This window comes from Budorcas taxicolor, chromosome 1 (genome assembly GCF_023091745.1).
Source record: "Budorcas taxicolor isolate Tak-1 chromosome 1, Takin1.1, whole genome shotgun sequence".
In the NCBI taxonomy this organism is placed as follows: domain Eukaryota; kingdom Metazoa; phylum Chordata; class Mammalia; order Artiodactyla; family Bovidae; genus Budorcas; species Budorcas taxicolor.
Window position 1 is genome coordinate 455,691 of NC_068910.1, and position 23,957 is coordinate 479,647.

At 68.7% G+C, this 23,957-nt stretch overlaps 1 protein-coding gene across 1 annotated transcript in view; it reads left to right on the forward strand.

The window, feature by feature from the left end:
• PLXNA1 (plexin A1) overlaps nt 1-23,957 on the forward strand; it is a 39,116-nt gene that overhangs the window by 13,136 nt on the left and 2,023 nt on the right. Inside the window, exons 4-31 of the mRNA XM_052656044.1 lie at nt 1,673-1,813; nt 2,505-2,605; nt 2,786-2,909; nt 3,026-3,179; nt 3,376-3,475; nt 4,862-4,976; nt 7,505-7,705; nt 9,176-9,272; nt 9,342-9,535; nt 9,624-9,775; nt 10,035-10,155; nt 10,413-10,549; nt 11,762-11,929; nt 12,228-12,321; nt 12,461-12,700; nt 12,795-12,938; nt 13,061-13,295; nt 15,001-15,143; nt 16,190-16,446; nt 16,879-16,945; nt 19,320-19,466; nt 20,478-20,637; nt 21,005-21,108; nt 21,249-21,345; nt 21,633-21,823; nt 22,030-22,199; nt 23,243-23,455; nt 23,778-23,928. Coding sequence (XP_052512004.1) covers nt 1,673-1,813; nt 2,505-2,605; nt 2,786-2,909; nt 3,026-3,179; nt 3,376-3,475; nt 4,862-4,976; nt 7,505-7,705; nt 9,176-9,272; nt 9,342-9,535; nt 9,624-9,775; nt 10,035-10,155; nt 10,413-10,549; nt 11,762-11,929; nt 12,228-12,321; nt 12,461-12,700; nt 12,795-12,938; nt 13,061-13,295; nt 15,001-15,143; nt 16,190-16,446; nt 16,879-16,945; nt 19,320-19,466; nt 20,478-20,637; nt 21,005-21,108; nt 21,249-21,345; nt 21,633-21,823; nt 22,030-22,199; nt 23,243-23,455; nt 23,778-23,928 — 4,218 coding nt within the window. The remainder of the gene's footprint in view (nt 1-1,672; nt 1,814-2,504; nt 2,606-2,785; nt 2,910-3,025; nt 3,180-3,375; nt 3,476-4,861; nt 4,977-7,504; nt 7,706-9,175; nt 9,273-9,341; nt 9,536-9,623; nt 9,776-10,034; nt 10,156-10,412; nt 10,550-11,761; nt 11,930-12,227; nt 12,322-12,460; nt 12,701-12,794; nt 12,939-13,060; nt 13,296-15,000; nt 15,144-16,189; nt 16,447-16,878; nt 16,946-19,319; nt 19,467-20,477; nt 20,638-21,004; nt 21,109-21,248; nt 21,346-21,632; nt 21,824-22,029; nt 22,200-23,242; nt 23,456-23,777; nt 23,929-23,957) is intronic.

Genomic DNA, 23,957 nt, shown 5'->3' on the forward strand with positions numbered 1-23,957 from the left:
CCTGGCCGCATTCCAGCCTGGGCCTGCTGGCCTGGTTGGCTGGCTCTGGGGCCTGCATCCCTGGGCGCCGTCTGCTGGGCCACTTAGTCCCTGAGTGGGTGTGGGGTGGGGGACGGGGGGACGCTGAGGGGGCGGGGGGACGCTGAGGGGGTCGAGGGGGGACGCTGAGGGGGCGGGGGGGACGCTGAGGGGGTCAGGGGAACACTGAGGGCGTTGGGGGGATGCTGAGGGGGTCGGGAACACTGAGGGGGTCAGGGGAACACTGAGGGCGTTGGGGGGATGCTGAGGGGGCGGGGGGGACGCTGAGGGGGTTGAGGGGGGGACGCTGAGGGCGTTGGGGGGGCGCTGAGGGGGTCGAAGGGGGGATGCTGAGGGGGCCTGGGGGGGCGCTGAGGGGGTCGAGGCGGGGGTCGCTGAGGGGGTCGGGGGAACGCTGAGGGGGTCGGGAACACTGAGGGGGTCAGGGGAACACTGAGGGCGTTGGGGGGATGCTGAGGGGGTCGAAGGGGGGACGCTGAGGGGGTCGAGGGGGGTCGCTGAGGGGCGGGGGTCGCTGAAGGGGTGGAAGGGACACTGAGGCAGAGCCCGCACGGTCAGGGCACGTCTAGGCCGGGCTGGGGCATGGGCCGGACTCCTGGCCTCCTCGGCCTGGGGCTGCCCGTGGGGTCCCCTCCAGGCCCAGCCTGGGGGATGGAGGCTGGGCTGCTGTGGCCCCCGCCCCGGCTCCCCGAGGCTGTTTGGGCAGCTCTAGGCCCAGTCCGGCCCTCCCACCCCCCAACAGCCCAGCTGGACTCGCCTCTTCCGGGTCTGGTTTGACTTAAGCCCGCCCGCCTGGCGGGGCAGCAGCTGAGCGGATGTGGGGGGGCCGCGGGCCCTCAGGAATGCGGCCCCCCCACCTCCTATCCCTCCCTCCCCTCCCCCTGCCCCATGGCCTCCGCCCGGGACACCCGCCCCCGTGGGAGCTGGCCTGAGCCAGGGGCCTCTGCCCGACCGCGTCCTGCAAGTGAGGGGCAAGGAGCAGGGCTGCTGGGCCACAGTGGAGGTGGGCCGGGGGCCCCACGCGGCCTGGGAGGAGCCCCTAGCCCAGAGCCAGCCCTTCAGGCTGGACTGAGCCGGCAGGACACTGCCCCATGGGTCCCCTCTCTGGAAAGCCCCTTGGGTCTCGCTGTTAATTAAATACATTTGTTTGGTAAAAGCAGCTAAAAATACTTGCAGTGTCTCGAGCCGCAGGGAAGAGCTGGCTGATTAGCGCCCAGCTTGTTCGGGGCTTAGGATATTTTCAGCGCCGGTGCCATGCCTGCCCCCCTGCCTTCTAGCCGGGGTGCCCCCCCTTGGAGCAGCCCCTCAGTCTCCCTCCCAAGGCGGGGAGGGCCCTCTATCTGCACCGGATATCCCACGTGTCTCCTCCCCTCTGCACAAATAGCCCTTCCCCCGGGACACCCGGCCTGGCCCACTGCCCCCGCCTGGGCTGTGGCTGTGCAGCTCGAGACCGGGGGTGGGGCGGGTGCTGGGCGGTGGTCGTCCTGTCCCTGGGGACCCCCACACCGAGGCTGCGGTCTGCGTCGCTTGACGAGGTTGGTCCAGGTGCAGTGGTCCTGGCAGGTTTCCCCGGGAGAGGCTGGGGCAGGAAGACCCCCCCGACACACACACAGCGTGGGTCTCGTTCCCACAGATCCTGGTGGACCTCTCGAACCCCGGCGGCCGGCCGGCGCTGGCCTACGAGAGCGTGGTGGCCCAGGAGGGCAGCCCCATTCTGCGTGACCTGGTGCTCAGCCCTGACCGCCGTTACCTGTACGCCATGACAGAGAAGCAGGTGGGCGCCCTGGGAGCTGGGGGGGCTCACCAGCCCGCTGGACCCCCTCCCTGACCGACTGGGCACCCCTGGAGACAAACACCCAATGAATGCCAGCCGGACCCCCTCCCTGACCGACTGGGCACCCCTGGGGATGAACCCCTGATGAGTGCCTCCAGGCCGGGGGCTGGCGTTGGAGGGGGAGCGTCCGGGGTCCCTGGCTCCTGGCTCTGGCCTGGCCAGCTCCTCCAGGCCACGCGCTGTGCTGCTTCTGCCCAGCCTGCCTGGAGCCTGCCGCTGCCCTCTGCCCAGCCTGCTGGCCCCTGGCAGCGGGAGCAGCAGATGAGGCCAGGCCTCTGTCCCTCCTGGCAGCTGCCTCCTCCTTGCCCCCTGGCCCTGGCCCCCGCCATCACTCCGCCTTGGGAGCGGCCGAGGTCGGGGTGAGCAGGCCTACCCACCTCCTGGCTGAGGACTGGGGCCCGTGGCTCCCTCGGGAATGTCAGGGCACAGCAGGGCAGGAGGGACCGGCTGACTCCTGGGATGGACAGAGCTGTCTCCTGGGCCTGCTACTGTCTGCAGAGAGCCAGGTCTGCGTGGCCTGACTCGGGCAGGACTGGGGTGACCCTTGAGTGGACGAGGCACAAAGGAGGGCCTGAGACGGGGGCTCCCGGTGTCTGGGGGGGCGAGCCTGACATCAAGGGTCCTCCGCCAGGTGACACGGGTGCCCGTGGAGAGCTGCGTGCAGTACACATCGTGTGAGCTGTGCCTGGGGTCCCGAGACCCCCACTGCGGCTGGTGTGTCCTGCACAGCATGTGAGTCTGGCCGGGGCAGCTTGCGGAGAGTCTGGAGGCGCCGGCCTAGTGCTAGCTCCCCTGGATCCGGTTGGGGGCGGTGGGCATCCCGTGAGCTGCTGAGTGTCAGAGGCCCAGTATGGGGTATCCTCGGGCCCCTCTGGCCTCCTGCCTGAGCCCAGCCCACACCCACGCCTGCAGCTGCTCCCGCCAGGATGCCTGCGAGCGGGCCACGGAGCCCCAGCGCTTCGCTGCGGACCTGCTGCAGTGCGTGCAGCTCAGCGTGCAGCCTCGCAACGTGTCCGTGACTACATCTCAGGTTCCGGTGAGTGCAGCCGCCTTCGGTGGGGCGGGGCGGAACCGGGGTGGGCGTGGCCTGGGGCTGGGGCGGGATGGGGGCCCCCCTGGGGTGCTCACCCTGTCCCCCGCTCCACCCCCCAGCTCGTGCTGCAGGCCTGGAACGTGCCCGACCTCTCGGCCGGCATCAACTGCTCCTTCGAGGACTTCACCGAGTCCGAGGGAGTTCTGGAGGACGGCCGGATCCACTGCCGCACCCCCTCCGCCCGGGAGGTGGCGCCCATCACGCGGGGCCAGGGTGAGGCCGCGAGGCGCTCCAGCCGGGGCAGGGGGCCGTGGTCAGCGCAAGGTGGCGGGGGAAAGACTGCAGCCAGTCCCCCCCACTGGGGTGGGCGCTGGGCCCCTGGTGGAGGGGAGGGTCCTCGGCAAGGCCCTCCCTGGCTCCCAGGGCCTGACGTGGGGCCCTGGTGACCCAGCCTGTGCTGCTTGTGCAGGAGACCAGCGGGTGGTCAAGCTCTACTTGAAGTCCAAGGAGACGGGCAAGAAGTTCGCGTCCGTGGACTTCGTCTTCTACAACTGCAGTGTCCACCAGTCGTGAGTGCCCCGCCCCCCGCGCGGCTTCTCAGGCCTGAGGCCCGGCTCAGGAGGCCGCGGGGGTGTGATGCAATGATTCACCCCTGTGCGCAGTGGGCACCAGATCGCTGCTGCTTTGTGTGGGCAGGAGACGGCCGGCCAGGGGTGGGCACTCAGGACCTGCCGCCTGGGGGCAGAAGGATCTGGTCCCCCCGGGTTGGGGGGCCGCTGGGGCATGGCTGGCAGGCCATGGGTGCTCTCCTGGGACTTCAGAGGAAGGGTGGGAGATGCTGAGGGCCTGGCTGTGTGTCCCCCTGGGTCCAGGCACGTGGGGCAGGGTGCCCAGCCTGGGCAGGGTCAGCCTTGAGCCGAGGCCCCAGGTTTTCAGTTGTGTCTTTGCGGGTCTGACACCCACCTGGCGGCTCACGGGCGCCCACCAGGGGCCTCGGTGTTGCTCCCCTGCCGGGGTCCAGCTTCCCCGTGCTGGGCAGGCTGGGATCTTTGGGGTGGGGGCTGTGTTCCAGAGGCTGGGAGGGGGCGAGGTGCTGTGTGGAGGCCGGGCCGTGGGCTTCCTGGAGTTGTAGGTGAGGGTGCAGGGCGGGGCTCCGTGGCCTGTCCAGGCCCCCACCCGGCCAGCCTTGTTCCAGTCAGGGAGCCAACTTCCACTGGGGCTGTCCCGCCTATGCTTAAATCTTAGTTTATTAGGAAGAGGTGGGATTTAAGACATGCTGCTCAGGACGTCCCTGGTGGTTCAGTGGTTAGCACTCCACACTCTTAATGCAGGGGCCTGGGCTTGGCCCCTCGTCGGGGAGCTAGACTCCGCATGCTGCCACAGAAAGACCCTGTGTGGTGAGGCTGACACCCTGTGCAGCTGCGTGACGGGTACTTAAGAGAAGCCTCTAGTAGTCGCTCCGTCGTGTCCGACTCTTTGTGACCCTGTGGACTGTAGCCCACCAGGCCCCTCTGTCCATGGGATTCTCCAGGCAAAAGTACTGGAGTGGGCTGCCATGCCTTCCTCCAGGAGATCTTCCCGACCTAAGGATCACACCTGGGTCTCCTACGTTGCGGGCAGGTTCTTTATCATCTGACCCACCAAGGAAGCCCTAAAACTATATATTAAAACAAACAAAAAAATTACACAAGAATGTGCTTCTCAGTTGCACTAAATGCGTTTTCAGTGTTGATGGTCGAGTGGCCTGGTGCCAGCTTCAGAGGGCTCTGTCCTTGAGAGGGTCTGTCGGGCGATGCCGGTGTGGATGGTCAGGCCGTGGGGGGAGTGGGGTGGGGAGCCCCGGGAGGCACTGACCAGCTCTGGGCAGTGAGGGCCAGCCCATGTGGAGGCCCAAAGGCGCAGCCCCGGGTGGGTGGGTGTCGCAGGCCCTGCCTCACCGCCTGCGTCTCCCGCAGCTGCTTGTCCTGCGTCAGCGGCTCCTTCCCCTGCCACTGGTGCAAGTACCGCCATGTGTGCACACACAACGCCGCCGACTGTTCCTTCCTGGAGGGCCGCGTCAACGTGTCCGAGGTACGGGGCCGCGTCCACGGGTCTGAGGTACAGGGCCGCGTACATGCGCCCAAGGTGCGGTGCCGCGTCACCGCACCTCGGGTGCGGGGCTGCCGCGACGCGTCCTAGGTATGGGGCTGCAGTGACGCGTCTGAGGTACAGGGCCATGGTCAGGGCTGGAGGCAGAGAGCAGCTGCATGCGGGGTGCTGGCCAGAAGGGCTGTCCTGGCCTGGGACTGTTGCTGGCGGCATTGGCTGGTGGTCACCGCTTGGGGGCTGCACGCCAAAAGCATGTCCAGGCACAGTGTGGGCAGAGGCTGTCTGTCCAGTGTGCCGGGTGGCAGGGGGAGTTCGGTATGGATGGGGGCTGGGCCGAGGTGCAGGTGTCTGCTGGTCTCCAGGGTCGCCGTGAGGCCGCATGGTCCTTGCCAGTCATTGGGGGTGATAGCTCCGGGGCTGGGCAGAGCCCTGACTTTGTTCTGGGTGGTGGGGCTGGACTTGCCCAGGGAGGAGGATGAGCCGGCGTGGACCCCTCACAGAACCTGCCCTGCCTGCCCCCGCCCACCCCCCGCCTTGTGGGCCTTCGCTTTTCCACCTCCCAGTAAGGACGCACGTCCAGGACAAGCTGGCAGTGGGTGGAACGAGCCGAGAGCAGGCGGGCACCCGGGGGAGCGGGCGGGTGGATGCCCCAGGTGTGCAGCCTGCCTGGGGGCCACCGGTGGGCTGAGCCAGCTGGTGGTGGCTGCAGAATGGACGTGTGAGGTGGGGGCCCGGTCCTCACGGGCCGGCCCTGATCACACTGCCTGTCTGAGCTGTTCCGCAGAGGGTGCCCCCCGGGGGTCCTCCAGCGGGGCATCTGTCTGGCCTCGGCCGTGCCGGTGTAGACCCTGCTCGGGCCGGCTGGGGGGAGGGGCCTTCGGGGTCAAGGGGCCTGTCGGAGGCGGGCTGACTTCAGACACGCCCCCTCCCAGCTGGTCCCAGGTCACGTGGGGCTGTCCCTAAGGAGCGTCAGGCTGACTTCCAGGGTGACCCCCTCCCCTCAGCACGCGCTCAGCCGTGGGGGCCTTGGTCCCAGCCCCCCAGCGTGCGCTCAGGCCATGCGGGCCTGGGTCCCCGCCCCCCAGCGCCTTCCTGCCCGTGGTGGCGGCTCAGGGTCTTGTGCTTCCGCCTCTGCTCAGTTGCCTTCAAGGGGGCCACCAGCGCGTGGTGGGGAGGGGGTGGCCTGGGGGGTCTCGTGTGGAGCCCCTGACGGAGGGCTGCCCTGCTGTGGTAGCGGCCCACGCCCAGGCCCCGGACTGTCTGCCCCCGTCCAGTCTCTGCAGCAGTGGGGTGTGGGGGGGTTCCACACCAGGGCCGCGCCCTGCCCCTCACTGCCCACACCAGGGCCGAGCCCCGCTGAGACCTGTGACCACAGTGCCCCGGCAGCAGGCTGGAGGGCCGTCGTCCGGACACTCCCTTGGTCTGTGTGAGCGGACGGGCAGCAGCAATCGTGGCCCCTCGTTCGCGTGTGGACCTGGATGGGGCTGGGGAGGGCTCGTGTCCACACTGCTCGCCTGCCCCCAGCCTGGCCTCAGCCTCTCAAGGGGCTTGCGCCAGGCCCGAGCCGACCCCTCTCTGGGGCCAGGGTCCTGAGATGCCAAGGCCACAGCGAGGCTCTGGCCTGATTGGGGGGGAGGGTCTGTGCAGCAACACTTGGCTCCTGGCCACAGAGGGGGTGAGGTGGGGACGGTGGGAGCAGGGCCCTGGGGCTGCTGACGGGGGCTGGGCACTGCTGGCCGCTGTGGGCACATGCCTGCTGGCCACTGCTGTGGGGCTACGGCCTGAGCTCCACACACTCTGCAGGCCAGTACCCACGTGCCAGCCAGTGCCTGCGTGCTAGCCAGTGCCCACGTGCCAGTCAGTGCCCATGTGCCAGCCCGTGCCCATCAGTGCCCGCGTGCTGGCCAGTGCCCATGTGCAGGTGGCCCCCGGGGCACCTGCAGACGCAGCCAGGGATCAGCCTGCCAGGCTTGCCCTGCTCCCTCGGTGCCCACAGGGGCCCCGGGAACCTCTGCAGAGCTAGCCCTGCCGCCTCGGGAGCTGCCTGTGGGGCGTGGGGATGGCAGCCTGCTTTCAGCGTCTCTATTTAAAGCTCCTTCTGCGGGGCTCCTGCGGGCCGACTCCGGCTCCTCCACTGCCGCTCCAGCGCTGCTGCAAGCAAGCCGGGCCGTTGCATCAGTTCTTGTTGCTGAAACGCTGGCCCTGGGGGCCAGGCTGTTTTTCTGCCCGCTCTGACTATTTTTACCTACTCCCTGGGCCCCCGGCTGAGAGCTCATGCCTGCTTCTGCCTCAGGGGCCTGTCAGCTGCTCCCAGATGGGGCCGCTCTGGTGGGGGTCCCAGGGGCGGGCCTGCCCAGGTCACAGTGTGCTGCCCGTTACCCGGGCCTGGCTGGCTGGCCCTGGCGCCTCTGGCATGCCTGTGTGTGGGGTGGGCATTCGATGCTAGACCGGGCCCCATGCAGCCACCCTACGCCTCCAGCCCAGACTCAGCTGCAGCCTTGTACCCCCAGGACTGCCCACAGATCCTGCCCTCCACCCAGATCTACGTGCCCGTGGGCGTGGTGAAGCCCATCGCCCTGACCGCCCGGAACCTGCCACAGCCGCAGTCGGGCCAGCGAGGGTACGAGTGCCTGTTCCACCTCCCGGGGGGCCCGGCCCGCGTCGGCGCCGTGCGCTTCAACAGCTCCAGCCTGCAGTGCCAGAACTCCTCGGTGAGTCTGCTCAGCACCAGGGCGCCTTCTGGGACCCTGTGCTGTGGGTTTCTGCTTTAGCAAAAGGGCCCTGTGCAGGGGGTGCCCCGGTCCCCCACTCAGGCCACGCCAGCCCCAGCTGGGAGGCCCCGGATGAGCAGGCCGCAGGGGCCACTCCCAGAGCTGCCCTGATGCTTGGAGGGAGCCTGTCCATCTCAGACGTGGGTGAGGGGCCTGGGTGGGCTCAGGGCACAAGGGGTGTCCCTGGGCGCCGAGGTCAGGGAGACAGCACCAGCTCCTTTGAGGTGTCCTGTGTCGGGATGTGGTGGCCGGTGCGGGCAGCCACCCTTGGAGCCTCACGCCTGACAGGGTGCCCTCCCAAAGGCTTCTGATCACATCCCGTGAGTTTAGTGATGGTGGTGTCCACAGAGCTAGAACCTCGTGGTGGGAGAGGGGAGAGGGCTGACTTGGCGGTCCTGAGGCGGCAGGCCTCGGTCTCCCCATCTGTTCAGGAGGGCAGTGGGCCTCCTGGCATGGGTCAAGGCCCTGAGTGGTAGGTGGGTGCCTCTGGGTCGTCTGCTAGGCCCCCAGAACCCAGGGGAGGGGCACGAGGTCAGAAGTCAGGCTCTATCTATCCCTCTTGGCTCTGTCCTGGCCAGGTGGGCTGGGGCCCAGGGGTCAGCACAGCCTCAGGGCAGGTTGGCCCTTGGCTGGTGCCCAGGGTCCCCTGCCTGCCTGCCTGGCCAGTCCCCTTTTCTGCCTGCCTCCTTAGCTCCTGTGGGCCCCGCCCTCTGCCTGTCTCTCACTGGCTCCCCTTCCTCCCTGTGCCTCCCCAAAGGCCGCTGTCTCTCTTCTCCCCACCTCCCCCCACCCCGCCAGGCCCACATTTATCTTCCCTGCAGCCCCGTGTGAAGGGAAAAGAAAGCATCGGGGAGTTTGATAGGATCCAATTACATTCCTGCAGATAAAATGATGATGAATTGCCCTGGGACGGAGCGCAAGTCTTCAGCTGAGAAAGTGGGGCACAGCTGGGCTCCCCAGGAGGGCTGTGTCCCTGAGCCCAGCCCAGCCTGGGGGCGGCTGGGGGGCAGCCCTCACAGGGGACACTCGTCACACTCAGGGCAGTCCTGGCGGGGGCTTGTTGCACCCGCCTGCAGATGAGGAAGTGCCCAGGGGGTGCAGGAGTCCTGGCGTCCTGGCGGGGGTCACCCTGGAGGCTGTGGTCCTGTGACTGCTGGAGGGTGGGGGCAGCAGCTGCCTGTGTGCAGAGAAGCAGCTGGATGGGGGCAGACGCTTGGGCCCTCGGCTAACTTGGGCAGGGGTGTGGCGGGGAGGGATGCTGGGAGGGGTGGGGGGATGTCGGGCGTCAGGGTGCAGGTTGGCCCCCAGACCCTGCCCTGCCGGGCCTGCCACCAGTGGCTGGTGCCAGAGGTGGCCACGAGGGACACACAGGCCCGGCCGCACGGCCTGACCCTCTTCCCACCACTGCAGTACTCCTACGAGGGCAACGACGTCAGCGACCTGCCTGTGAACCTGTCCGTGGTGTGGAACGGCCACTTCGTCATCGACAACCCGCAGAATATCCAGGGTGAGCCGCGTGGGGGGCGGCCCGGGGGGCGGGCCCGCGGGCGGCCGCTGACCCCTGTCCTCCCTGCAGCCCACCTGTACAAGTGTCCTGCCCTGCGGGAGAGCTGCGGCCTCTGCCTCAAGGCCGACCCTCGCTTCGAGTGCGGCTGGTGCGTGGCGGAGCGCCGCTGCTCCCTGCGTCCCCACTGCCCCGCAGACTCGCCCGCCGAATGGATGCACGCCCGCCACGGCAGCAGCCGCTGCGCGGACCCCAGGATTCTCAAGGTAGGCGCGCCCCCGGGCCTGTGGCAGGGGGTGGGGTGCGGGGGCTCCGACACCTGGCCATCGCCCCAGCTGTCCCCTCTTCCCACAGCTGTCCCCTGAGACGGGCCCGCGGCAGGGCGGCACACGGCTCACCATCACGGGAGAGAACCTGGGGCTGCGCTTCGAGGACGTGCGGCTGGGCGTGCGCGTGGGCAAGGTGCTGTGCAGCCCTGTGGAGAGCGAGTACATCAGCGCGGAGCAGTGAGTGGGGCGGGGCCTGCATGGGTGGGCCGGACCTTGTGGGCGGGGCCAGAGAGCAGGTGGGGCTGTGTGGGTGGGGCCAGGTGGTGGGTGGGGCAGAGTGGGCGGGGCCTGCGGGGGGCAGGGGCAAGGTGCTGTGCCGACCAGTGGGTAGCGAGTATGTTAGCGCCTAGCAGCGAGTGGGACGGGGCCTGTGGGACAGGGCCGGTGATTGGGCGGGGCTGGCGCTGCAGCCGCTGAGGCCCCCGCGTGCCCACAGGATTGTCTGTGAGATCGGGGACGCCAGCACCGTGCGGGCCCACGATGCCCTGGTGGAAGTGTGCGTTCGGGACTGCTCCCCTCGCTACCGCGCCCTGTCACCCAAGCGCTTCACCTTTGTGGTAAGCCCGCCCTCCTGCCCTGCAGCCTCTCCTCGCACGCCCCGGGGGACGAGGGGCCCCCCCCCCCAACAACTTGCCCACGGAGGCGGCCCGGGGTTCAGGCGACCTCGAGTGACGGACCCCGCCCCGCGCCGCTCATCTCCAGGGCCTGACTCGGACCCCGTTGCACATGGGGCCCTGCCTGTGGGCGCCGTCCCAGACCTAGTGTGCACAGACCTGGGCTTCCCGGAGCCCCAGCCCGTCCCTTCTCTTCCCAGGCGCCAACCTTCTACCGCGTGAGCCCTGCCCGCGGGCCCCTTTCGGGGGGCACCTGGATTGGCATCGAGGGCAGCCACCTGAACGCGGGCAGCGATGTGGCGGTGTCAGTCGGCGGCCGGCCCTGCTCCTTCTCCTGGTATGTGGGGACCCCAGGCTCGCCCCGCCTGTTCCCAGTGGTGGTTGGTTCAGGTGGCTGGGCGCCCCCTCCGTTGCCTGGGAAACAAGGGGGACTGTGGCGAGCCTGGCTGGGGTAATCACTATGGAAACCTAGAGAGGAGAAGGTTACCATGGAGACAGGCTCCCTCCAGAGCAGATGGGCGGGGCCTGGCCTGAGGGGCAGACGCCCGAGCCCTGCCCTCAGTTGATGCCCCCAGAGCTCTGCCGTTTAGAGAAATTCTTGAGAGAGAGAAAGGGAACCTTAACAAAAGCCGGGAGCCTTGAAGTGGATAATTTTAGATTAGGGATGATAATGGAGCGAGCCTTTAAATATTTTCCTGCGGTAATTACCCGTTATCAGACTAATTATTGGTGTTTGCAGCCTGCCGCGTGCGGGCCTGGCGGCTGTGGTGTAGGCACGGAGGGGACAGGCAGGTGCAGGCAGTGACCGGGTTGGCTGCCCCGTAGGGTGACCCAGCACCCCCACCTCAGCAGCCCGTTCCGCCAGCTCATGGCCCGGTCTTGGGATTAGCCTGTTTTCAGATCCGAAAGGATGGGGGTGGGGGAGTGAGTGCATCGTGTGAGTCCTTCCAGAAAACAGGAGCCCTGAGTGTGGGGCTCTGACCCTGAGCGTGGGGCTCTGACCCTGAGCATGGTCCCTGAGTGTGGGGCTCTGACCCTGAGCGTGGAGTCTGGCCCCTCTGGACACACATTGAAACTGTGGGGTGTGTCCAGCCAGCCATGCCCGGGCGATCGATAGGGCTGCCACGGGGCTGCCTTGAGGCCCAGTGAGCCCCTTCCTGCCCAGCAGGTCTGCTCCTGGTACCTGTGGGCCTGGCTCTGCGGATCGAGACACAGCCAGACTCATCAGCTGACACCACAGAGGAGGCAGATGCGGGGGTGGGGGTGTCCCCTGGAGAGGGAGCTTGGATCCCAGGCCCGCCTCTCAGCTGGGGATGTACCCCACAGGGGCACAGACAGCACGTGGCCCCTCTCAGGGGCTGATGGGGGAGGTGATCCCCACAGTCCTCAGCTGCCTGGAGGCAGGGCCCGCAGCGGCCTGTGTCACGGGGAGGCAGGTGAGGCCGGAGCGGGACGTGGCCAGTGACGTGCCCGCAGCCTGTGGTGGTGGAGCCTGGATGCTCAGGCGGGTGGGAGGTGCCTCACTGCCCCCGCCCCGCCGCCCTTCTAGGAGGAATTCCCGGGAGATCCGGTGTCTGACGCCTCCGGGGCAGAGCCCAGGCAGCGTCCCCATAGTTGTCAACATCAACCGCGCTCAGCTCACCAACCCCGAGGTCAAGTACAACTACACCGAGGACCCCACCATCCTGAAGATCGACCCCGAGTGGAGCATCAGCAGGTCGGGCTCCCCTGGGGGCCTCCCCCCTGCTCTGAGCCCCGCAGCCCTCGATCTGCCCACCCTGAGTCCTGTGACCCCAGTCCTGAGCCACCAGAGGCCAGCGCCTGGCTTGGGGCCCCACTGGCTCTCGGCTCAGCCCTCACAGGGTCCCGCCACCCAGCGCAGTCCTGAGAGGCTTTAACCCTCGACCGTCTCTTGGGGGGCTGGGTGGGGTGTCTGTGCCTCCCATTTGTGCTGGGCCCTGGGCAGAGGGGCCCAGGATGTCCCACCTGTGACTCCCACCACCCTCATCTTTTAGTGGAGGGACCCTCCTAACAGTCACAGGCACCAACCTGGCCACTGTCCGTGAACCGCGCATCCGAGCCAAGTATGGCGGCGTTGAGAGGGAAAACGTGAGTCCCTGCTGGGCCCTGGCCCCCACGCCTGCCATCGAGGCCACGCTTGGGGCTCCTGGGGAGGGTGGGTGTGTCGCTGGTGGCTCCTGGCTCCTGGTGGAGCAGCCAGCCCAGCGTCCCTGCCCCGCGTCCCCAGAGCTGCCTGGTGTACAACGACACCACCATGGTGTGCCGGGCCCCGTCGGTGGACAACGGCGTGCGCAGCCCACCCGAGCTCGGGGAGCGCCCGGACGAGCTGGGCTTCGTCATGGATGACGTGCGCGCTCTGCTGGTGCTCAACACCTCGTCTTTCCTATACTACCCGGACCCCGTGCTGGAGCCGCTCAGCCCCACCGGCCTGCTGGAGCTGAAACCCAGCTCGCCGCTCATCCTCAAGGTGGGCCGCGCGGGGCCGGCGGGGGGGGGGGGGGGGGGGGGGGGCGGGGGCTGATTGGCGGCGGCTGCGCCGGCTCATCCCATCCTGCCCGCAGGGCCGCAACCTGCTGCCGCCAGCGCCCGGCAACTCTCGCCTCAACTACACGGTGCTTATCGGCTCGACGCCGTGCGCCCTCACCGTGTCCGAGACGCAGCTGCTCTGCGAGTCGCCCAACCTCACCGGGCAACACAAGGTCACGGTGCGTCCACACCCCCGCACCCCGCGCAGGGCCGCCCACCCGGAGGGAGCCCCCCGGCGCCTGCGCGCCCCACCCCGCCAAGCTCGCGGGGTCCCTGAGCCGTGGGCGGCTTGTGCCCCCAGGTCCGGGCCGGCGGCTTCGAGTTCTCGCCAGGGGTGCTGCAGATGTACTCAGAGAGCCTGCTGACGCTGCCCGCCATCGTGGGCATCGGCGGGGGCGGCGGCCTCCTGCTGCTGGTCATCGTGGCCGTGCTCATTGCCTACAAGCGCAAGTCGCGGGACGCCGACCGCACCCTGAAGCGCCTGCAGCTGCAGATGGACAACCTGGAGTCTCGCGTGGCCCTGGAGTGCAAGGAAGGTGGGCAGGGGGCGGGGCGGGGGCGGGCTCAGCGGGCAGGCTCGGGGGCGGGGCTGGCCGAGGCCGCTGAGCTGGGCCGCGCTGCCCACCGAGTCCACGCCGTCTCCTACGCTCCCGTGGGCCTTGCTGTGCCGGGCTCTGTCCAGGGAGCCAGGGGGCTCCGACTGGGGCCTTTGTGGGGTGCTCCCTCAAGCAGACCCTGCCGGAAGCCCCTGTTTGTGTCCCAGCCTGGCTGGAGGCCGCTGGGTGGACACACGGTGTCCCAGTCTCCCTTGCGTGTGAACGGACACGCGTCCGGGTGTGGAGATGCCGCACCTGCTGCTGAGGGCGGGGGTGGCGCCGTTTCCTCGGGTGTGGTGGGTGGTCAGTGATCCACGAGCCCGTGTGTGGTGTTCCATCCGGCGGCCGGGGGTGGCCCTGGGGCGGGGGACCTCTCTGTGAGCACAGCTTTCGGCCTGGCCCCTCTGTTCTGAGTCACCAGTGGGGCGGGAGTCTGTCCTGCCTTGGAGGGTGAGTGGGGAAAGCCCGCTCAGGCTGCGGCCACGTACCCTGTACTGGGGTCCGGTGTCTGCAGCCCAGCAGGCCTCGTCCCCAGAACCCGAATTCTGTGACTCCTCCCCTGTGCGGTGACAGGACGACCCCAGAGGGCAGGCTTGGTGTCCCCACACCTGGTCACGTGCCCCCTGCCCCCAAGAATCCCCAACCGGAAGGTGGACCCCGGGGGCGGGGGCCCGGCCTGAGAGTGGGAGGGGCTCTGCAGGCCGGAAGTCTGAGACGTGGCCTGGGAGTGGGGGCTCGGGGGGAGGGCCAAGGTCGTCCCCAGGGTGCCCATGCCTCCAGGGGAGACCAGTGGCTCGTCCCCATGGAGCAGAGACTGCCCCTCCAGAGCTGAGTGCTGAGGGCGCGACTGTTGTGGGACCAGTGGGTGGGCGTGAGGGGCGGGTGCCTGGGCCGGGGCCGCAGGGATCCTGGTGGGTTCAGCGCCTGTGTGCGCGTGTGGGCTCCGGGCAGCAGCCTAGACCTGTGCTGGCCGCCATCCGGCCGGCTTTTCTGGCCGGTGCCCTCAGCCAGCAGGAGAAGGGTGGGCGTCTACTCGGAGCCCAGCCCACGTGTGCCCCTCAGAGCCCCGTCAGTGCGGGGCGCTCGCGAGAATGACCAGGGGCCCCAGAGCAGACGCCCAGCAGCGGGCAGCGAGGTTGGGGGCCGGCTCCTGTTCAGCACCCCTGACATGCCCGGCGCCCTCTGGCTCCTGACCAGATAGTGCACACCTCACAGCTCTGGAATGTCCTGAGAACGGTGGAGCCACCCCGAGCGGGCGGGCATGTCAGGGGCCGCTGGCCCGAGTGGTGGAGGGCTCTGCTCCCTTCCAGGCGGCCAGAGCCAGGGCAGCCACAAGCACCCCGGCCTCTGGGACCGGGACCCCCAGCCTGGCCCGATCTCTGCTCTCGTCTCGGTTACGTCTGCAGCAGCTTGGGGGTGGGGGCCTCACCCTGCATCAGGACTAGGGACACAGGCGAGGCAGGCCCAGCAGTTCCTTGAGGGTCGGGTGGGCGGGGCTGGCGGGAGGGTGGGGCCAGGCAGGCCCAGCAAGACCCTGAGTGGGGTGGGCGGGGACGGTGGGAGGGCTGGGCCGGGCGGGTCCAGCAGGACCCTGTGTGGGGTGGGCGGGGCCAGGCACCCGCCTTGACCCCTCGTCTGGCCGCAGCCTTTGCGGAGCTGCAGACGGACATCCATGAGCTGACCAACGACCTGGATGGCGCCGGCATCCCCTTCCTGGACTACCGCACCTACGCCATGCGCGTGCTCTTCCCGGGGATTGAGGACCACCCAGTGCTCAAGGAGATGGAGGTGGGCTGCCGGCCCTCTCCGAGGAGGTCCTGGGGTCCTGGGGCAGCGGGGGCCTGGGGGCTGGCCTGAGCCCCCTGGGAGGGGGGGGCCTGGTCCCAGCAAACCACCCCTGGCCTGGGCTCCTGGGGCCCAGCAGTTTCTCTGGGCCTCTGGTCCACCATGCACCACCCACGCTGGCCAGTCTGCTGAAGGGGAGTGGGCTGGCTCCCGCATCCTCCCGGGTGCCCCAGTGGCCAGCCAGGAGCCCAGGCTCTGGTTCAGAACGGGCAGGGCTCAGCGAGTCCAGTCTGTCATGCTTTGTGGTCAGGGGCATCCCTCCCTGCACCCCTAGGATGTCGGGGCTCTGACCCCACCCCAGGTGGCTCTGTGGGTAGAGACCCCCTCTCTAGCAGCACCTGCCTTTCCGTCACTGGCAGGGGCCCGGGTGCCCTGGGCTGCTCGCTGCCCCTTGCTTCCTGGGCTGGCGCCCGCTGGGGCTCCCTGTCCTGGCAGGTGTGTCTCCCGTGGTTGCGGTCCACTGTGCTACGTGACAGGTATTAGGTGTGACTGTGTGTCCCGCCTGGTCTGGGGGCCTGTGTCCCTTCTGCCTCAACAAGCTCTGGGGCAGAAATGAGCCACCACGTGGGGCCCTGGAGCCAGCCATGCCCGCGTTCCACCCCCTTGTCCCACGTCTGTGCTGGGAGACCCCGGCGAGCCACGCCCTGTCCGGACTTGAGTGTCCTCTGTGCAGTGGGGAGAGGGGTCTGTGTCGGCGCTGGCGTGAGTGGCCATGGACGGGCTCTCCTGGTGCTAGTGGACACCAGGCGGCCTCTGAGCTGTCGGAGCTGGGCTGCGCAGAGGGAGGCAGGGCAGGCACCTCACCACTGTGTCCAGACCTCTGCCCACCGTGGGCTTCTCAGGCAGCTGTCAGACCATAGCCATTCTGCGAGGACTTGGGGCTTGGGGTCCTGCCAGGGTGATGGGCGACTGGACCCCCAGGCCTGGACGGTCCCTCAGCCGGAGGGGCCGGTGCTTCTTAGGTCTGAGCGGGCCTGCGGCCCCCCCAGGTGCAGGCCAACGTGGAGAAGTCGCTGACGCTGTTCGGGCAGCTGCTGACCAAGAAGCACTTCCTGCTGACCTTCATCCGCACCCTGGAGGCCCAGCGCAGCTTCTCCATGAGGGACCGTGGCAACGTGGCCTCGCTCATCATGACGGCTCTGCAGGGCGAGCTGGAGTACGCCACGGGCGTGCTCAAGCAGCTGCTGTCCGACCTCATCGAGAAGAACCTGGAGAGCAAGAACCACCCCAAGCTGCTGCTGCGCCGGTGTGTCCACACCCCGCCCCCTGCCCCCTGCCTCCCTGGGTACCCACCTGCCCTGCACCCTGCCTCTCTGTGACCCCACCCACCTGCACCCGTGTCCCTGCCCACTGCCCCCCTGTACCCCCCACCTCCCTGTGCTCCTGCCCACCCGTGGCCCCTCCCTGCCTGAGTCCCTCTGCCCCGTGCCTGTGTACCCCTGCCCACCTACAACCTGTCTGCCCACTGTGCCCTGGGGATTCCTGTGCCCACCCACACCCCGACTCACCCACAACCCTGCCCACCCACCCCTGCGGCAGTGCACTCACTGGTCCAGCCCAGGCACTGCTGAGGCGACTCTGGAGACCCACCTGGGGTATGCCCTGTCTGGGACCCTTGTCGCTGGGTGACACGTGCTCTGAGGCCAGGCCTGAGGTCACCCCACGTGCTCTGTTCCAGGACTGAGTCAGTGGCCGAGAAGATGCTAACCAACTGGTTCACTTTCCTTCTGTACAAGTTCCTCAAGGTGGGTGGCCATGGGGGCCTGGATGGGGGCGGGGGCCGCAACCTGGAGGCACGGGAGGGCCAAGACCCTGGCGTGATGCCCCCGGGACACGCGTCTGTCCACTGGCATCTCCAGAGGCCGTCCTGCCCTCCCTGAGCTGCCGAGGCAGGGTGCACGCCTGGCTCTCTTGGGGGTCGACGGCCGCATGCAGCTGAGCGGGCTGGAGGTCCAGGCCGCGCGGGGTTCATGTGGTCCCTGTGGCCCAGACCAAGGCTCACACGGAGTCCCTGGGCAGGGTGTCTGTGTCCAGCCCCAGTGCTGGCCCAGCCTGAGGAGGTGGCCTGGTGGGGGAAGCAGGGTCTCATTGAGCCCGTGCTGAGGAGGGGGCAGCCACCCGGGCTTCCTCCTGTTGTTGTCCAGACAGTTCCCCCCAAGCCCCGGAGACCGCCCTGGGGAGCCAGGCTATTGGAATGGGGTGTATAGCCTGTGGATGGCTGGACATGGTGCAGGTGGGCCTCATGGGGGCTGTGAGCAGCTCAGTGGGTCACCTGCGTTTTAGAGGTGGGAGGTTGTCCAACCCCGAGGTGTGTCTGACTTAACCTCGACAAACCCGAAGGCTTGGCAGGCGGACCTAATGTTCTTGCGGTCAGCGCTCCACAGTGGATGAGGGAGCTGCCACGGAGCCCCGTGACAGGCGGCCGGCGTCTGGTCCTCTCTGCGTGACCTGTGACAGGCGGCCCGGGCCTGGTCCTTTCTGCGTGACCGAGCGGCAGGCGGCCGGCGTCTGGTCCTTTCTGCGTGACCGAGTGGCAGGCGGCCTGGGTCTGGTCCTCTATGTGTGACTGAGTGGACATAGCCTCAGCCCTTGATGGTGTCCCATGTTGGGGAAGATGGTGGGGCTTCCCGTCATCTGTGTTGGGGGCTGAGGCTGGCCGCTACAGCTCAGCAGTCAGGACAGCCCTGCTGGGCCGCAGGGCAGACAGGAAGGGGCAGCAGTGAGGGCGTGGATTGGGCTGTGCAGGGCGAGCAGAGGCGTGGAGTGGGAACAGGGGGTAGCCAGACGGAGACCGGAGGCCCAGGGTTGGATGCGAGGTCGAGAGAGGGGTCCGGGCAGGCTGGTCTGGGGGAAGGTGGCTCAGCACATGGCCACCGAGCTGTGCAGGAGGGCGGCAGGAACAGGGCTGGCTGCTGCTTGTAAAATACAGTGGTTTGCAGCCCGTGTGATGTGCCCGTGCGTGTTACAGAGACTTCGTGTTTTCGAGTGTTTTATGTTTATGATGCTGTGAAGCCGAGTTTGCAGGCAGAACGCCTTGAGAGGTGGGCATGCTGCTGGATGGAGGGTGAGGCGTGGTCTGCACTCAGGGCCGTGCCTGGGCAGCTGTCTCTTTAATCACGCTGCCTGATTAAAGGTGGTAGCACCTGGTGCGAGGCCGGGCCAATGTCGGGGGCCAGGGGCCGAGGAGCTGGAGCAGGCTGGGCAGCCGTCTGCTTGTGTCTCACTCAACCCCCAAGCCCCAGGGCCGCCAAGATGGAGGCTCCACATCTGGCCCAGGCAGGGACTCAGTTGGAGTGGGGAGCCCTCCCCCAACAGCTGCTCCTTCATGGTGCCTGTTGTCCAGCGGTGTCTGCAGAGGCTCCCCCGACTCCCACCCCACACTGGGGATGTGAGAGGAGTGCCCCACTTGGCCTGGCCCTTGGGCGGCTTCCACCCCAGAGAGGAGACGGCAGGGAAGCATGCAAGACCGGGTACAGGGGCGTCAGAGCCTGCGGGCGCGGGCACCCGGGCACGGCAGTGAGGCCCAGTGCCTGGGCCGGGGTCCAGCAGAGCCTTTCTGAGAGGCACCTCGGGTGGGGTCTGCAGGGGGGTCCTCGGGGGCGGGAAGACCCGAGGGGCGGAGCCCTGGTCACTGGTGGAGGCCCAGACACGGGGCGCGCTGGGTGGCAGGGGAGCAGCGGGGTGTGGGAGGGACGTGAGGTGGGGGTCGGGCAGTACAGAGGCCCCCAGGTGCGCCAGGCAAGTGTCTGCTCCGGGACTGTGTTGACCGCGTGCTCTGGAGCAGCGGATGGAGGAGCAGGCGGTCCCTGACCTCCCGCGGGCAACGGTCACACCCAGTGCTGGGGCCCAGCCTGGCCTCGTCCGTGGGTGGCACCGGCGGCCCTGGGCAGGAGTGGAGCTGGGCCCGCGGTCCTCCCGAGACCAGGCCGCCTGTCCCCCGGGGCCCCTGCTGAGCTTTCCTCCGGGAGTTTCAGACCCACCAGGGCACGGTCTCCGGTCAAGGGCTTTGTTCACATCCTCCTCGCGCTTTGGGAGCGGGGTTCTCAGGTGGGCCGAGTTGCCCTTCCAGCAAGGCCGGGGCCGGGCCGGAGCCTGAAGCCCCCGGCCCCGTGCCCGCAGGAGTGCGCAGGGGAGCCGCTCTTCATGCTCTACTGCGCCATCAAGCAGCAGATGGAGAAGGGCCCCATCGACGCCATCACGGGCGAGGCGCGCTACTCGCTGAGCGAGGACAAGCTCATCCGGCAGCAGATCGACTACAAGACCCTGGTGCGAAAGTGGGCAGCGGGGGCCGCCACGTGCCCCAAGCCCCGCCCTCCCGCCCGCCCCTCACACAAACCCCGCCCTCCCGCCCGCCCCTCACACAAACCCCGCCCTCCCGCCCGCCCCTCACACAAACCCCGCCCTCCCGCCCGCCCCTCACACAAACCCCGCCCTCCCGCCCGCCCCTCACGCAAACCCCGCCCTCCCGCCCGCCCCTCACACAAACCCCGCCCTCCCGCCCGCCCCTCACACAAACCCCGCCCTCCCGCCCGCCACTCACAAACCCCGCCCTCCCGCCCGCCACTCACAAACCCCGCCCTCCCGCCCGCCACTCACAAACCCCGCCCTCCCGCCCGCCCCTCACACAAACCCCGCCCTCCCGCCCGCCCCTCACACAAACCCCGCCCTCCCGCCCGCCCCTCACGCAAACCCCGCCCTCCCGCCCGCCCCTCACACAAACCCCGCCCTCCCGCCCGCCACTCACACAAACCCCGCCCTCCCGCCCGCCACTCACAAACCCCGCCCTCCCGCCCGCCCCTCACAAACCCCGCCCTCCCTCCCTCCCCTCACACAAACCCCGCCCTCCCGCCCGCCCCTCACACAAACCCCGCCCTCCCGCCCGCCACTCTCACAGACCCTGCCCTCCCACCCGCCACTCACAAACCCCGCCCGCCCGCCCGCCACTCACACAAACCCCGCCCTCCCGCCCGCCACTCTCACAGACCCTGCCCTCCCGCCCGCCACTCACACAAACCCCGCCCTCCCGCCCGCCACTCTCACAGACCCTGCCCTCCCGCCCGCCACTCACACAAACCCCGCCCTTCCGCCCGCCACTCACGCAAACCCCGCCCTCCCGTCTGCCACTCACACAAACCCCACCCGCCCGTCACCCCCAAGCCCTGCACACCCACCCGCCTGCCCATGTCCATCCACCCGCCTGCCCATGTCCATCCACCCTTCCCTCTCCCACCACCCAGCGAGGCGCAAGGAGCTGACCTTGCGTTCTCCCATTCTCAGACCCTGAACTGCGTGAACCCCGAGAATGAGAACGCCCCTGAGGTGCCGGTGAAGGGGCTGAACTGTGACACGGTGACGCAGGTCAAGGAGAAGTTGCTGGACGCCGTGTACAAGGGCGTCCCCTACTCCCAACGGCCCAAGGCTGGGGACATGGACCTGGGTGAGCCCGGGAGGGGCGCTGGCCCGGATGGTGGGAGGGCAGGGCTATGATCTTGGGTGGGCTCCCCAGTCTCCTCCCCAGGGTGGTGGAGGCCGTGGAGGGTGGAGTCCCATTTGCACCTAGAGCTGGGGGCTCACTGGCTCACCGGGAAGGAAAGTAGAGAAGAGCCGGTCTGGTCCCGTGGCGGGCAGTGGCGGGAGGCCTAAGCGCCAGGCTGGGAGAAGGGCACACACAGGGGCCCTGGGGCCGCCTGGAGTGGGGTGTAGGGCTACAGCTCTGCGCGGACAGGACGTGGGCCGGAGGCAGGGCCTGTCCCTCTGCTGCTCAGCGTCCACTCAGGGCGCCGGGACCCTCCCCTCTCCCACAGAGTGGCGGCAGGGCCGCATGGCCCGTATCATCCTGCAGGACGAGGACGTCACCACCAAGATCGACAACGACTGGAAGAGGCTCAACACGCTGGCGCACTATCAGGTGAGCTGCCCGCAGCCGCCGCTCGCGGTGTGGGCCGCGCTCCCTGCTGCCCTGGAGGTCCTGGGCCCGGGAGGCGGAGGCCCAGGGGAGAGATCGGCTCTGGGTGGTGGTTCCCATGGCACCTGGTCCTCCGTCTGCAGGTGACAGATGGGTCCTCAGTGGCCCTGGTGCCCAAGCAGACGTCCGCCTACAACATCTCCAACTCGTCCACCTTCACCAAGTCCCTCAGCAGATACGGTGAGGACTGGGCGGCGGGGGCAGGGGCAGGCCACTGACCAGGACAGGACCCTTGCCCCAGGCACCGTGGGGGCTGCCTGGGACGGCTTAGTCATGGCCCGTCCCTGGGCCACTTGGCCTCTCCGGCAGCACAGGCTCCTCGCGGCTGTCACACGTGTTGTCCCAGGGCATCGCTGTCCCCCGGTTTTCAGATGGGGACACCGAGGCTCAGCCAGGGTCCCCAGCCAGGCGGGCGGGCGGGCGGGTGAGGGTACTGGATGCCACGGCTGATGGCGCGGTGCCCGCAGAGAGTATGCTGCGCACGGCCAGCAGCCCCGACAGCCTGCGCTCGCGCACGCCCATGATCACGCCCGACCTGGAGAGCGGCACGAAGCTGTGGCATCTGGTCAAGAACCACGACCACCTGGATCAGCGCGAGGGCGACCGCGGCAGCAAGATGGTCTCGGAGATCTACCTGACGCGGCTGCTGGCCACTAAGGTTGGGGGGCAGGCCGGTGGTGGGGGTGCCTGGGAGGGTGGGCCAAGGGCAGGGTGGGGGTGTCTGGGAAGGGTGGGGCGGGGGTGCCTTTGGGGGCGGGCCGGGGCGGGGCGGGGTGCCTGGGAGGGGCGGGCCGGGGGGCAGGGGAAGGCCTGGGAGGGGTGGTACGGCCCCTGAGCTGTGCCCCGCCCCCGCCCCACCCCCAGGGCACGCTGCAGAAGTTCGTGGACGACCTATTCGAGACCATCTTCAGCACGGCACACCGTGGCTCGGCCCTGCCGCTGGCCATCAAGTACATGTTCGACTTTCTGGACGAGCAGGCCGACCAGCACCAGATCCACGACGCGGACGTGCGCCACACCTGGAAGAGCAACTGGTAAGGCGGGGGGGTGGGGGGTGGGGGGGTGGGGGGAATGCGGGGCGGCTGGGCCCCTCCACGCGGGCCCCCCGACTCACTCGGCACGAGAATCTGCTGCCCGTCTTGCGGGGGCGTGTGCAGGACGGTGTGCCGGTGTGACCTGTGTGAGACATGGCTCGGGGGCCCAGCCTGTGCTGCCTACAGCAGCGAGGGTGACGGTGACAGTGACCCCCTCCCAGCCCAGGCCCCCAGGCCAGCAGCCACTGCCGGCTGGGCTCACACCTCCAGAGCGGATGGTGCACCCCGGCAGGGTGGGCCTGGTCCTCAGAAGCCCTGTGCCTCGGGCCTCTCCCTCCTCGTCCCCTGACCCCTCCCAGCGCCCTGGCCTCTGTGAGCTGCTGCTCCGCAAGCCTCGGCCTCTCTGAGTGAGCCCACCTGGGCCTTCATCTCCACCTCTGCTGCCCACAGACTTTGAGGAGGTCCACAGGGCATAGGGGAAGGCAGCGTCGCGTCGGTCAGCACCGTCCTGGGGCATTCCTAGAATGATGGAAGCTTCCAGGCGTGTGCTGGCCATGTGGCCACGTGCAGCTGGGAGTACCTGACATAACCGGTGCAGCCAAGGATCTGAGTTTTTAGCTTAGTGACGCACGGCTAGAGCTTTTAGCCCGGCTAGTGGCTGTCAAAAGGTTGGTGTTTGGGGTAGGAGGTCAGCTGTCTCTGGGAGCCCTTTCTGGTCTTGTTACCGAGACTCTTGTGGGCAGGAACAGGGGAGCTGAGTGGGCCCCGAACAGGGACTCAGGCCTGGAGGACCCTGGCTATGCACATGAATGACCCCGGGCGAGAGCGCCTCTGGGTGTGCACCCTTCTCCCTGGGACTGTGGGCAGGGGGTGCAGCGCTCACTGCCGGGCTCTCTGGGCCCGTCTCCCCGGCTGCGTGGAGCCCCACAGTCGCTGTGCAGGGTGGAGACAGGAGGACGGGGAGGCCACAGGTCAGCCCCTCCCGCCGCGCCCCAGGGGTGGCCGAGGCCCCTCTGACGCTGCCTGCGCCCACCTGCCTGCAGCCTGCCCCTGCGCTTCTGGGTGAACGTGATCAAGAACCCGCAGTTCGTGTTCGACATCCACAAGAGCAGCATCACGGACGCCTGCCTGTCGGTGGTGGCCCAGACCTTCATGGACTCCTGCTCCACGTCGGAGCACAAGCTGGGCAAGGACTCGCCCTCCAACAAGCTGCTCTACGCCAAGGACATCCCCAACTACAAGAGCTGGGTGGAGAGGTGGGCGCTGGCCGGGGGTGGGGGACGCAGAGGGGCCGGGGCGGCTGGGGTACACAGGGGGCGGGGCGGGGCGGTGGGTGAGGAGGGGGCGGGGCGCTGGGTGCGGAGGGGCGGGGCGCTGGGTGCGGAGGGGCGGGGCGCTGGGTGCGGAGGGGCGGGGCGCTGGGTGCGGAGGGGCGGGACCGGGGCCGGGCGGGGTACCCAGGGGGCGGGGTTGGGCGTGCAGGTGGGAAGGGACTGGGGGCGGGAGGAGGGGAAATGTAGAAGGGGCGGGACCGCAGAGAGGGCGGCCGGTCCCTCGCTCACACGCCCACCGCCGCAGGTACTACGCCGACATTGCTAAGATGCCCGCCATCAGCGACCAGGATATGAGCGCCTACCTGGCCGAGCAGTCGCGGCTGCACCTGAGCCAGTTCAACAGCATGAGCGCCTTGCATGAGATCTACTCCTACATCACCAAGTACAAGGACGAGGTCAGTGCAGACTCGCTGCTGCCCTGGGC